The following is a 15,108-nucleotide window of genomic DNA, read 5'->3' as shown; positions in this document are numbered from 1 at the left end:
GCCCCTTACAAACAAATCAGTCTTCTGGCATGTACATATAAAATATATTAAAAAACAGCAGCCTTAATTAGAATATATTGCGATTAAATGTAGATGGAATATTAAAAGTACACCGCCTACTTCAATTGTCGAGGCTCACAGTCCAATCCAGGTAATAGCAGCCGAGCTGTCTGTCGGATATCATCACTGTGTACAGTTAAACTGCGTCGGTGCTCAGCATAGGTTATAGCTACTCGCATCCATTCCATCAGAGGGGGCAAAAGCATGAATGGCCTGAAAAAACAATAAGACATCCATCACAACTTCATGTTAAGGTCCATTTTATCTAGGAATATTCATCGTGTATCATACAACTTCTTCAAAATCCAAACTTTCTTATTTCACAATAATTTTACTTACGTATATTAGTTATTGCAGTAATCATGTCCTCTTTAATAAACATGGTTACACGGGACACGTTGGCTAGGATATAAAGTAATTAATGGGTGACCTACTTTATATTTCTTTTCGCATACAATGAATGACATGCCAAAGTGCCATAAAAACTGGAACATGGCCTCTAGGACATCTTCTAAACTTGCCATTGAAGCAGGATAAGTAACATTGGCAAGAAAGAACATAACAATTCTGCTTTCTTTTGTTAGTCTTACATTCACCGTGTTTCTGGCTGGGAGAAGTATATGAACATAATCCTTGATTTACAATTGTAATTAAGCCTTGAATTATAGTCCTAAATCATGCCAGTTGTTAAGTGGGTCACCATGTGACTACACCCAATTCTGCAACCTTTTTTGGGGCATCATTAGTAAGCACAATGGTTGTTGCGCAAATTCATTGTCTGGAATAGGTGTTTTTTTTGCCAGAAACAGGAACGACACATAGTTTTTGGTTTAAAAATGTTCTAAAACATGATCACATGACCAAAGGATGCTGAAAATGGCCGTAAATGTGGGCTGACTGCTGAGAGTCCACAATGTAACCAATGTGTGGATGATGGTTGTGAGAATTTAGAATCTGGGTCATAAGTAACCATATGACGGTCCATTGTTACTTTGAAGGATGACTACGTGACCAGTCATAAGTTGAGGACCAACTGTTCTCTGGGAAACAGATCAGAGAAGTCTCATGTGGGCATGTTTAAAGTTCTTGCCCACTTCCCCATGATTTTGTCTCCATGGCCATTTCATACACTTCGCAACAATCAAATATATTTCACAACAATAAAATATATTTTTCCAGATGCAAAACAATTTTGCACATGATGTCTCATGTATCAGATTTCTGCAACTGGATAACCATCCAAATGTGTAAACTTTAACTTCCAGAATTTTACTTTGCATGATCACTGCTGAACATTCTGCAAGCTGAAGTTCACGCATCTGGATGGTGCTCCAATTGTAGAAGGCAGAAAATCGGATATCCACTTCATAGACAACTGAGATAACAAGAGAATGTGCTACAAGCTGGGAGTTCACGTAATCTGTTTAAAGTATTGCTACGGCCATTGTTAGTAGCTAGCCAAAGGCAAGTCAACTATATAAAAAAGAAACCCTTTGACTCATTTTTCACTGAACTGTAGTAAACAATGTTCAGTGTTGAGACTCTTCATTACCTTTAATATTTCTCTGAACATCCATAAAAACCCATTTGTGACAGTATATATAAAAATGAGTGGGCTATTAAGAAAATAAGCTGATAGCATGAAAGACAAATCACATTAAAAATAATGATGAATAATAACATCTATGACTGGAGCTCTCTTTTTAAGCCTTTCAGCCTTTCAACTTTCTGCTCATCAGGAGCCTACCATTTATGTTTATTTTGCCACAAGAAAGGCATGTTTTGTTCAAATCTGCCTTTTGAAAACACAGTGTGGCTTCTGCCGGTTAGACACTCAACTAATCAAGTTAATCTTTTTGACTCATGCTTTTCGAGCACAGCTTCACCAGTCATTTTGTACAAAGAATTGCTGCCGCCATTACAACAAAAACAGTATATGTCTATTTAGTTCCATTTATTTTTCCGCCATCCATCTAGGCAGCAACATCAAGATGACTTTGCATAATAATGAAAATATAGAATCTAAATTAGAAATAGGTTATAATGGCAGATACACCTGCACACACCATTCGGGAAGAAGATAATGGCTAACCCCTTTCATTTTGTTGCCAAGGAAATTGGATTTATGTATCTAATACGGAAGTAGGAATCAAGTTCTATCCACAGTGAAAAAGGAGGAGGAGCAGAAGCAACAACCCACAAAACAGTACTATTAATGTGCTACATGACTTATAACAACCTCACAGTAGCAAACCAATTGATTTAAAAACAGATCTCCCACCCTTTAATCAAAAATGATTCTTGTGGTGATTTCAAAGAACCATAAATGATTCTTTAAGAAGTAGTCTCAGAGTACAATTTGCTTAGCAAGATACGTGAACCCAGCCCTTATCTGAAGGCCATGCTCAGCAGATCTACAATTGGCAGCACCTGTCTGCGACAAATGACGAGAACCATAGGGGAGAAATTGGAAGACCATTTCCCAATGCCCATATCCATCTGAAACAGAGAAGGTATTCTATTTTCTTCACTACCGGTTCAGTAGTGGGAGTGAATGCACATCTGGGCATGTGTAGAACCTCATCAGGGTGTGGGTGGAGCCTTGCACCACCGCCACTACTGGTTCGCCCAAACCAGTGCAAACCGGCAGCATACCCCCTCTGATGTGAAATGCATGGGATATGCTGGAAGACCTGATTACATATAGGTCTCCATGCCTGTATGAAACGTAAACACAAAGATAGTTGGTGACTCAAGAAAAATAAAATAACCAATTTTGTTGTATTTAAGTACAATGACAATAAAGATTATACATACAGAGCAGAGATGGCTCTAAATATGATTGAAATAGACGGGGGAAATAGAGGGGGGAATACAATGCTCAAGGTGACATACTCTAGAACAGTGTTTTTCAACCTTGGCAACTTGAAGATGTCTGGACTTCAACTCCAAGAATTCCCCAGCCAGCATTCGCTGGCTGGGGAATTCTGGGAGTTGAAGTCCAGACATCTTCAAGTTGCCAAGGTTGAAAAACACTGCTCTAGAAAGTAATTTTGCATCCGCACAGTGCAACAAGAGCACATACTGGACTAGAGTCTCCTGAAATTATATCAGATATAAAATATAATGCACAAATGGGTCATTGTTTAGGCATGTTTCAATATCTCCCTTCTGGTCTTCCTAAGGAAAATGATTGTTGGGCTGCAGCAGTCAACAGCAAATAAACTGGCCAACTGCTGGCTTTACAACAGTGATTTCAGTATAATAAAAGGTAGATGCATATATAAATCTGAACAACTAGATATACACAGTCACATTGCTAAAATGTTAATTTAAAACTAGTTGGGGCTTGAAGAACTGTTGGAAGCACTACAGAAACCTGAAAACCAGTTTAACTAGAGATGCCAGTGACAAAATGCAAAAAAAATGAGGGTGTATAAGTACATATTAACAGTATTACTTCCAAGTCTTCATAGTCTTTGCCTTGTCAGTAAATCTACAACTCCTCTGTTTAATTCTTAAACTAAAAGAGAGGAAGGTAAATAGAAAGATAATCTGTTGGGTTGATGTTTGTTCATTGTATTCAAGAAAATGACATTGCCATTCTATAAAGATGCTGGACTTGATTCAGAAAATTAAATATCTTTGAATTGGTTTGGGGCAATTCCGTTCCTGAGAGACAGGGAAGTGTCCTATTCATCCTTCATCAGGACACATATTAGCAAATGCTTGCTGCATCAAGGCTGATGGCTGTTCTGCGTCTCCCCCTTTCTTCTTGCATCAATATATGTAAAACACATCATATATACATATGACGCAAGTACTTCCCCCTTCATGAAAGTAACATGAACTTTAGCTTTAACTACTGTACCTGAAGCATTTACAAGTGTATATTATGTTTAACTGAACAACCTATAGAGTCATAACAATGTGAAAAGTCATCCTACACAAAGGTCTTCAGAGGTGGGTTCCTCCCAGTTTGGCCCAGATTGGGCGAACTGGTAGTAGTGGTGGTGGGAGGCTCCATCCACTTGCTCGAACACATCTGCGCATGCACGGAAGTGCCACGCACTCGCGTGTGCACGCACCCTAATCAGTAGCAAAAAAATTGGCAACCCACCTCTGGTCTTATTGTTCTAGCAGTTACTTCCGCCAATAATGATTTTTGCAGAATGGGATATACTCATCCTATTAATAGCTTTCTCATATTTCCCCCAAAATAAAATCATAAACATCCAGCTTAGCTGGATTCATATGCTTCTAGATTTAAAACAGGAGGCTGCATTTGGACATTATTTTGGATTATTATGGTTTGGCATCATAAGAATGAGCTGCAGTGAATCCCGCAATTGCTCGTAAATCTTCCTCTTCCAGAGTGAAGAAAGAGTTTGGAAACTTTTGCTGCCATTTTTTTTTTCATCTCACCTGCATACCAATATAAATTCCAAGCATTAAATGGTGGAGAATCTCAGTTGAAATAAGTCAACAGTTACAATTCGCGATGACTTCAGCTAGCAATAGATAAGTTGAGCTATTGGTTAAAATTCAAAGGACACGTTAAATCAGGATAAATCTAAATGGAAACTTCTAACCACCTTTGACCAATGTTAGAAAAGGAGAGGGAAAAGGAAGGATGAGTTTGAGCTCCCTTAGGCCGGCATTAAATCATACATTGGTATTTTTTAAATAGCAGATATTCTTTCCACTGACATTTAGGAAGTGGTATGACATGCAGAAAATGGCATAAGTTGGACATAGGGGAACCTTATGTGAACGCTGTGAATCAGAAACTAAATATGCATTTTGTGTCCACATTTTCCTGGAATTGGACACGAATCCCTATGAAAACAGGGAATCTCACTTCTGAATAAGCATACAAAGAATCGTCCTTTATACACCAATCTGGATTCAGGTTTGCTTATATTGTGCCCTTGATATTTTTATAATCCACCACTCCTTGACGTATTTCCTCCTGCTAAAAAATTAAATGACAAATTAAATGACAAATGTCCTAGCATTGCCACCCATTCCATTAGCGCACGTTATCTAAAATTAAATCTAAAGAACGCAACACAGGATAAAAACCTCTCATAAGAAATGTGTGCAATTTCTAGTTTCAGAACTCTCCTGCCAAACACTTTTCTCCCACAAAGTGTTTATTTTAATTTTAAAAGCTTTTCTATTTGGTTTGTTCGGGAAAAAGACGAAATGTTAAGATGCAGATAAAGTAAAAGGAGTCAGACTGTAAAAGATTAGAGAGAGATTGAAGATTAACGTTGGCTTCCACTCACTTTTTATCGGTTAACGAAAATGAAGCTAAGCCTTTGCAATGAGGGATATGCATAAATAATGGGACGCACAGCGTAGCTTTCTAAGCTGCAGTAAATTTTGGTTTGGTATAGGGGGGTTTTATTCCCCCCTCCCCAGATTATGGCATCCCCTTTAAAGCAATAGAGACCATAAGGCAAACAAAGAACTTTTTGTTGTTTGGGGAAAGATTAATGATACCGTATTACACACTGGTTCTTTTTATCCATTTTAATATTAATTTTAATGTTTTAACTTTTAATGTCTGATGTCTTAATCCTGTAACTGTAACTGTTTTATTGTATTATCTGAGGTATTGTAAGCCACCCAGAGTTGCTCGGTAGAGAGAAGTGCAGCATACAAATTTAACCAACCAACCAACCAAACTCCCTTCTAGTACGCAAAACCTGTTACTGTAGTCAAGAAAATTGCTGACATTGTGGGATAGAGATGCTTCCCCCAAAATCCATTATGAAGCCTGTTCTGCCTACTCTGAGGCATTCGTTGCATTTTGTCATATGTCACATTATATCATATTGTGTCATGAGTTGTGTTATATCACATCATAGTTGCTTTGAGAAATTCTTCCCAATCGCTGTTTTTAAAGAAAATGCTGGAGAGAAACTCTTCTTCTACAGCTGAAACTTTCCTTCACAAGTAAACATGCATAACTTCAAGAAGGAACAAGAAAGCTAAGCACCAGTAACTGATAGGAGAACTGGTTATGAAAAATTTCAGTGTGTGTTACTAATTTAGCATGATTAATTTGTAGGGAATTTACATACAATTGAGCTGCAGATTTATCAACAACCTAATTTGGCCAATAATGTATTTAGGTAACAAAATGAATTTCTAATAAGTCATAGACAGGGCTGAAAAAGAAGAACTTTAAGAGAAAATGGCTGGCTACTATTGGAATTGAGTTAAATCAATTTTTTGAACTACAGTATTTGATTGAAGTCGCATTTCTGCACAATCTGTTGTTGCTGGGCATGCAGGCTTTGTATACAATTCAATTCCCATTTGAAGTGGATGCCAGTGTTTTCTTAGTGGAATGCTAAATTAGGATGTGTGACTGTATGTGCATTTGAGTGTTTGTAGAGGATAATTAGCTGTTGTCTGTGAAGGGCCCCAGAGATCATTTCACTTGGAACTCTGCAAGCGAAAAAGTCTAATATTTACAATACACAGCAAATACTTTATTTCTGAAGAACTACAGCAGGCTATGAATGTATTCAAAAAGGGGAAAAGGGAGAGGGGCATTTTTCCAACAGTGATCTAGCAAATGATTAGAAGGAGGAGGAAGAAGAAGATATAGTACCAACTACATGGGGAGAGGAAGCAGGAAAGCAGTAGTGAGGAATGAGATGGGTGGAATTAAGGAGATTCCTCCAGAACAACATGCAACAATAAAGACAAAAAGTGTATTGGGCAGAGGTGGGTTCCTACTGGTTCGGTCAAACTGGTAGTGGTATGGCAACCTGTGTCGCTGGAACCAGCAGCGACCCAGGCCTGCCACACCCCTGAGCCGGTTCCCCGGTCGTCGCCATCTTGTTTTTGAGTTCTGCGCATGCACAGAACAATTTTAATTGAACTGCGCATGCGCACACAAGCGAAGCATGCACACGAGCGAACTAGCAGTAAAGCCGGCCAGATCCCACCACTGGTATTGGGGTACTCAGGAAACAGTTCCTTAATGAAAGAATAAGGATGTGATAGAGCACAATTAAAAGACTAACATTTGCTATGTAAATGAATAATGACTTTTTTCAGAATACAGACGTTCCTGAATGAAGAAGAGAACTGTTTGTCCAATGTGGAATACTATTCAGAAGAAGATAGGATTCCTGTTATATTTTTCTAATTCTCTGTTATCCTTCAGAAAGACAGGAATACTTGATGTTAGATACCAGAATCAGTTACAATGGTTTACACCAAAGTCCTCTGTTCCGGCGGGAACAGAGATTCAACCTGATTGGTCGAAGGGTCTGACAGCTCCCTATAAAAGGGCTGCTGTCAGACTGAACCTTTGCTGGATTATACATAGTTGTTGCAGAGTTAATAAAGAGCTGTTGCTGCCTAAGCCTGAGTGTGCCTTTCCTTTACCCGATCTAACACTTGCCTTCTTCTTTAGGCTTGGGGCTGGTTGACTGGCATTCCCATCCTAAGGGAGGTATGAATGATATTTTTTCTGGTTACTTATTTTAGTTTGGATTTTAATTTGAAATTGCTTACCTGTTTTCCTTGCGAGTGTATTGTTAGCCACCTGGATTTATTGTGTTTGAGTGGTGACATAAATTACTTCAAAACATACACATACATATGTTCTGGGGAACCTAGCAGAACCTAGGAAAAACTAATTTTAGCCTTATTTTTGGGGAGGTCTTATTATTATTTTTGAGGTGCAGGTGGCAGTGAGCGTGGTCACCTAATGGCTGCTGCTGTGTTGCAATACTTTCAGGGAGGGCTTATTTTAGCGCATGCGCTCAAAAGCCCGATTGGGCTTACTATCTGGGGAGGTCTTATTTTCAGGGAAACAGGGTAGTTAATAGATGGTTCTTGAATAATAATGTTAATATCAAGACTGAGAAACTTTGTCTTTTAAAGGTTAGAGCTCATTTTTAGTGAACCACAAATTTCTCCCAACTGAGATCCCTAGAGAAGATAGAAGGCAATATATGAATCAGATTCCTTAGCTTTAGACTATTTACACTAGTAAAAGAAATTTCATATTATTGGTGGTGGGGGAACCATAAAATATTCTATGAGAAATGCTGAGAAAACAAAGATCATTCAGAGAATAAGGTGGAAAGTGTGTTGATTGCTTTGCAAATGAGCCAGATGTCACAGTACTGCACAAAATATTAGCATAAATTGGTCTCATCCCCAATTTGGAATTGTTTGGGAAGAGATCTGTATTGACCTAATGAGATGTATTCGGGTGTTTTCCCGTGTAAGATTGAGATTGTCTTGGCAACATTTCAGCGAGGCCTCACTCGCCATCTTCAGGCCCAAGACCCAGCCCATATATATATATAAACGTATGTATGTATGTATGTATGTATGTATGTATGTATGTATGTATGTATGTATGCATGCATTTGTGTTACACCCCCTGGTATGCCCAAATATGGGAGGGAGCTCACTACTCCCCCTTTCTGTCCTTCGGCTCATTACAGAAGACCATCCAGGCAGAAAACCATATTTTTATTTTTAATGTTGCCTTTGCTATGTTTGTGTTGTATTTGTGCTGATAAATAAATAAAGGGAGACTAGTATAGATCTATTTCAAGCTATTTAGCTCTCATCAGCTAGCCATACCCTTACTGGGATTTGAACCTGGGCTGTATTACATATTAGGCAGATGTATTAGCCACTAAGCCACAGGCTCTCCTCCTTATCAGTTGAGCCAGGGAAATAGATATGTATTTGTGTTCCAACCCCTGGTTGGGCATACCAGGGGGTGTAACACAAATACATACCTATTTCCCTGGCTCAGCTGATATGTAATACAGCCCAGGTTCAAATCCCAGTAAGGGTATGGCTAGTTGATGAGAGCTAAATAGCTTGAAATAGATCTATACTAGTCTCCCTTTATTTATTTATCAGCACAAATACAACATACACACACATACATAAAGATGGCAGCTCCGTTCACATTTTAAGCCAAAGACAACAGCCTGAAGATGGCAACTGAGATCTCGCTGAAACGTTGCCAAGACAATCTCAATCTTACATGGGAAAAGAGCCGAATACAACAAAACCAGCATACCTACACCTGTGAAAATCTACGAAAACAAATATATATATACATACATACACACACACACACACACACACATATACACATATTATTATCATTGACTTTGTTATGCCATAAGGACAATATAAATGGAAGTGAAACAACCACTTTCCACCATTAGAGCATTATCAGGGGCAGGCTCAATGCCATATGCTTATGTTTAGTATCACTTAATTATATAAGAACAGACCACATCATTCTTTTGGAAACCACAGATTCCTTTATCCTGTAATTATCTCTAATGGAAAATTATTTTAACCATAATGGGCTGGGGTAGGCAGTGATGACTAAAAAGTATCCCTTGTTTTATCACATCTTTGCCAATGGTCTGCACTCTGCAGGAATGATAATTGGTAAAGTAGTCCTACTTTCAACACAGTTTAAGTAACTATGTTTGACTCTAATGCTGAAGAAAAGGAGGAACAGCTGGGTCAGGTGCCTGATGCCCAGCTGCGCAAAAGGCAGGGAAGAGGAGGACAGTGGAAACTGTGGGCCGATCCTGGGGAAGGAAGAGCCATTGCTGCTAACGAGGCCCCACCCTAGCTCTGGGGATAAAAGGTAGGGGAGGAGATGAATAGATGTGGCCGACAACTATTCATCTACCAGATGGACAGACTTGTTAGCCTCAAAGAAAAACTTTTTGCCAGGGCTGTCGGCATTCCTAATAAAAGAATATTTTGAGTTCATGTCAGAGGGTTTGTCGTATTTGAGGAGCTGGGTCAGAACATGAGGTTTATCTAACATAATTTCTTAGCCTGCTATTTATTTAAGAAGCGGCCTGGTTCACTTCCCATTGGGAAAACCAAATTTAAATTTGTCTTTCGTTATGGAACAACCTAGATGACTTTGAGGTAGTCACTCCCATGGACATAAGTGCAACAAATGTTAAAAATGAACTGAAAAATGAAAAGGAAAGCAAGGGCAGTGGGAAATGAGTGGGGAAAAAACACATACTTCAAACTATTCTATGTTACACAGTGTTACCATTTATTCATTTTACTGGCACATCACTCTCAGAAGTGCTCTGGATTTCAATCCAGTCACTTCTGGCTTTTCTAGCCCAGGCCTTTCATCTCATTGGTCTGTGGATAAATTAGATCAGAGATCCCCAAACTCTGGACGGTGGACCGGTATCGGTCCATGGCCTGTTAGGAACCAGGTCGCACAACCAGCAGGCGAGCAAGCAAAACTTTATTTGGCATGCATGGGATCTAGATTGTATGTGAAACCACCCCCTCCACCCCCCAGGTCTGTGGAAAAATTAACTTCCACAAAATTGATCCCTGGTGCCAGAAAGGTTGGGGACCACTAAATTAGATGGTTCAAATGAGCAGAAAATGTGTAAACTGGCATTGTGGAGAAACTGCAAAGGCAGTGCTGGGCACTCATTCCTCACTGTTATCTTCTTTCCAAGGCCATGTCTTCTTCCCCAAACCACGGCTGGTGCGGCTTCACTTCTTCCTTTTGGCACCTGACTTGGCTTCTCCACTCGGTGTACAAGCTTTCTTTCTCCCCTACAGTGCCAACTTCTGCAGTACTGCAATTCTGGATTGTCCCCATACAAGCCGGCACTGCAGGTGAGACGTAAGGCTGGCCCTGCACAAGGCAGAACCTTGAAAGAGAAACTGGATCCTTGGACATTGAGACTATGGAAAAAGGAGTGTGGGGCTCGAAAATCTGGAACAAATGGTAAAGTGGGATGTATGATCACAAACTGTCCTACGTGCCTGGCCATATGCACATAATAGAGATGGATCAAGAAACTGAGATAGCAGTACCTCGCAGGCAAGTTAGCACGGGCCTCAGAACAGACAAAGCTCAGCAGGTTGCATGGACTTGCAGGATGTTTGTTTGAGACCCTTATGCTAGAGCAGGGTGTCAAACTGGCAGCTCCTGAGCCGGATACGTCACGCGCAGGCCATGCCTACCCCAGCTCCGCAAAGGGAAAAAAACACTGTGAAACATCACGTGATGGCACCCGTGTGCTAGAGAGTAATAATAAACTCATCATGTGAGTTTGACCCCCGTGTGCTAGAGAGTAATAATAAACGAGGGATACTGACCTGTTAACTGTATTAATCAAATTCATAGACATGCCTGATTTGACATTGTATTTAATAATAAATAATTACATAATACATTTTATAATGAATAATAAAAATAAATAAATCACCATTGAAATCCTAGATTTGTTTAGTTACTTCAATGATCTAAGGAAGTGAATAGTCATTCACAAAAGCTCATGCCTTTTAATAAACATTATTAGTCACTAATGATTCCTTCTAAAAATAAAAAATAAGCATCTCTGTCACAGAACAATCATGTTAAAAATCTGCACAGATTCTACATCTCTCTAAAGAAAAAAAATGCTAATCAAACCAATGAGATTATGTAAAGTCAAAGGATTTCTTATTCTCCCCAGTTTTGTTCATTTCTTTGGAAGGATATATTAGAAGACCTCAGTAGCTTCTTAGAGCACTGAGTACAACTTAATGTACATATCTAAAGTAAAACAATGGTTTACTACCGTGTTTCCCCGAAAATAAGAGAGGGTCTTATTTTCTTTTGACCCCCCGAAATAAGTGGTTGACCTTATTTTTGGGGAGATCTTATTATTTTTGAGGTGCAGGAAGCAGTGAGCGTGGTCACCTCATGGCTGCTACTGTGTTGCAATATTTTCGGGAAGGGATTATTTTGCCGGGAAGGGATTATTTTAACACATGCGCTCAAAAACCTGATTTGGCTTATTACCCGGGCAGGTCTTATTTTTGAGAAAACAGAGTAATAGGATGCCATTTAGGAAAAGTACAAAAAAGGCACTTTTACAATAGCTTTACTGCATTTAGTTTAAAGCTTTTATCTCAAAGCCACTTCACTGGCATCCTTCAATCTCAAAAGACTATGGTATCGTGGTCTGGGAAGCTGGAGTATCTTCTCTAGCACGAGGCCTGGGTAGATTAATATGGAGGATAGACTGTTAACTCAAGCAGCAGATCCCCCCTCTCCACGTCCCTGAAATAGTCCAATGTAACGGCAGAGCTGGTACGATTGGTTCCAGCCACTTAATATCCTGGAATATAAACTGGTATTACTCTCCCTTTGGCTCTGTTAAGTCCTAATTCTTTAAAAACAAATCATTAATACCTAAACGGTATCTTTAAATGCTTCTTTAGTACTTGCTTAGGCTGATGGGCATTTCCTGGGTCTTTTGCAAAATGCCTGCTGGAGAGCTGTGCCCAGGCATGCCTTCCCATATGAAATACTAACCATCAAAGTGTTACAATTTGTAACTGTTTATGATACTGCTACTGGTCCTGCTTTTCTTTAGGTTTTTTTTTTTTTTTTTGATGGGCACATAGACAAATTTCTAAACTGGATTGCAGATGTTCTTTAAACTTTTAAGCTTACAGAATTTTTGTTTGTGAGTAAGAAGTTAGGGACCAGCGCTTTGCCAATTTTTATACTTAAAACTATTTTAAAATATAAATGTTCAGGTAGGATAAGGAGCCTGGAAGATCCGTGTCCTATTGGATGACCACAACACACTGAAGTTCTCAGATTTTTTTAAAGTTATGCTTTACCAAAGATATAAGAATAAGAGGAAGTCTTCTCTTTCAAACAAGAAACTCTCACATCATATTAAAAAATGCAGTAGCTAGGAAAGAAAAAGATAAATTAATCTGCACTATGTATTTGGTGCAATGATCCAGTAGCTAACCCAAATGCTTTGCAGCTTTCTCACCCATACACTGATTGCCACAAATCCTTACAAATACTATGCCTGAAAACTAGAACAAGATCTCTTTTGTTCAAATTAGATGCTCTCCTCCCCTTTTCCATCCTACGCTCTGTTTCCATTAAGTTGGCATTTTCTGACTTTTGCAGTATATTTCTAGAAGGATGGCATGGTTCCTCTTAGCTCTAACACAAAATGCTTATAATCTAAATGCTTATAATCCTGATCAATCAGTCACCCAATCTAATGGGTATCAAGTTGGACAACTCTACAGTTACAATTGTTTATCTTATTTCTTTGCTGTTGATAGAACCCCATAAAGGATTACACTACAACAGACAGTAAGTGAGATACTGGCAAACTGGACAGCTCATAAACCTCTGCCAATATTGATTCCAAAAAACAACAGGATTTCCTTTTCTGGTACTTCCTAGAATGAATTCAGGTTCTCTTTGTATAGAATGGAATAATGCTAAAATGAGTGATGGAAAAGTTACAAAATTACTCAATGGTGTAACCACACCTGTTTACTTTTTGTACATTAAAATATATCGCTATGTAATGGATCCCTGTGAAATCAAAGAGGCACTGAAGCACACATACATATGGATTCTGCTAACATATTTGCTTTGATGATGGGATCTTATAGATATTATTACCCTTAGGCAGAAAGGATTTGTTCAATGTGTAAAGAGCTGCATCACATTTTAGCACACAGGTGCAGCATTCCAGCAGGTTGCAAAATACCATTTCAGATGAGTCCAAGCCACAGTAGTAGACAGACTTCTTGGTATGTGCACTTAAATTAACACATGCCTATATTCAAAAACTTTTCCATATATGTTCCAGTGACATGGGAAACTGGGAATGCAAAGGTTCAAATATCAATCCAGCCATGAAGCTCAGTGACTAGTATTAGCATTTATGCTAAATGAGCTCAAAGGACAGTTGGAAGGAATGAAGACCCATATATCTTATTTGAGTTGCTTAACAAAATAATCCAATGAATAAAAGGTCCATCTCAGCAATTAAAAGCAGAGGTCTTTGCATGATTTCAGATGTATGTTTCTCAAACCATTATGGTTCATGAGAAAATCAATGTTAGGGGGGAGTAAGGAGAAGTGAGTAGATATGATTCATCAGTAGAGTTTGAAATTCAGGGCCGGAAGTTCAAAATTCAAATCTACCCTCCTTTTGGCAGGTTCTTGGATGACTATGGTCTCTTTCTGTATATACAGTATCTCATAATATAATTTTGAAACTAAACATGATTATAAGACCTTCTAGAAAAAAAGGTGAGGTATGAATGCAACAAATACAAGACTTGGGATTAACCAATGTCTAGCATGATTGTGATGTTAAAAAAATGTTGCCTTTTCCCCACTTTATGTGGTCTTTCCATCATTCCAGCTTTATCCTCACAGTAACCCTGCGAAGTAAGGCAGGCTAAGAGAGAATATTTCATAGAAAGTTATTAGGTGGCTAGGTTTTCATAGTGCATTAAACAAAAAGTAGATTCTTTACTTTGCTTATTGGATGACGTCAGCCTAGTCATTCATCCAAACCATCACTTGACATTCAGTATTACATTTGAATTCAGAAGTCATGGCTTAGTCTGCATAGAATGTCCATTTCTAATATAAAATATATTTAAGGAAAGTCCTGTGAATCAATGTGGTAATAATGAAATAACATAATACAGACTGCGCTTCATACACTTAATCATATATATTTATTTTCTCAAACTACACTGCACATTTGGGTCCCAAAGGATGTATGAGTGTGTGTAGCGAGGAAGAGGAAAGGATGGGAGGTAAGGTGTTCATAGAAATCGTTTTATAGACAGAAAGGAGGATCTGGAATAAGGCGAAAATGAGACTAAAATAAACGAAAGCTCAAAAAAAGAGAACTAAGACCTTTTCTGCCTGCTCTCCTCAAATTTAGTAGTGCCACTAACTGAAATACTAAAAAAAAAGGTTGAATAAAATAATAATAATAAAATAATAAAATTTTATTTGATTAGCCGCACCCTCTCCAGAAGGACTCGGGGCGGCGTACAATAAAAACACATAAAATACAAATATAGACAATACATACACATAAACATAGACCTATACGTGGAGGAGGTAGACAGATAAATGGAAATAGAATTAAGATTGCAATTTAAAATCCCCTAATTAAAATTACAAGATTAAAAACCCGT

General features: G+C 38.6%; 1 protein-coding gene across 1 annotated transcript in view; it reads right to left on the bottom strand.

Moving 5' to 3' along the window:
- The window catches only part of ABTB2 (ankyrin repeat and BTB domain containing 2), a 144,587-nt gene that overhangs the window by 31,967 nt on the left and 97,512 nt on the right, over nucleotides 1–15,108 (bottom strand). Inside the window, exon 4 of the mRNA XM_081945341.1 lies at nucleotides 121–273. Within this exon, the coding sequence (XP_081801467.1) occupies nucleotides 121–273 (153 nt within the window). The remainder of the gene's footprint in view (nucleotides 1–120; nucleotides 274–15,108) is intronic.

This window comes from Natrix helvetica (assembly GCF_964273705.1).
Source record: "Natrix helvetica genome assembly, chromosome: 1".
Classification (NCBI taxonomy): domain Eukaryota; kingdom Metazoa; phylum Chordata; class Lepidosauria; order Squamata; family Natricidae; genus Natrix; species Natrix helvetica.
The sequence above is the reverse complement of the archived record's forward strand: the minus strand, read 5'-3'. Positions and strand labels throughout refer to the sequence as shown.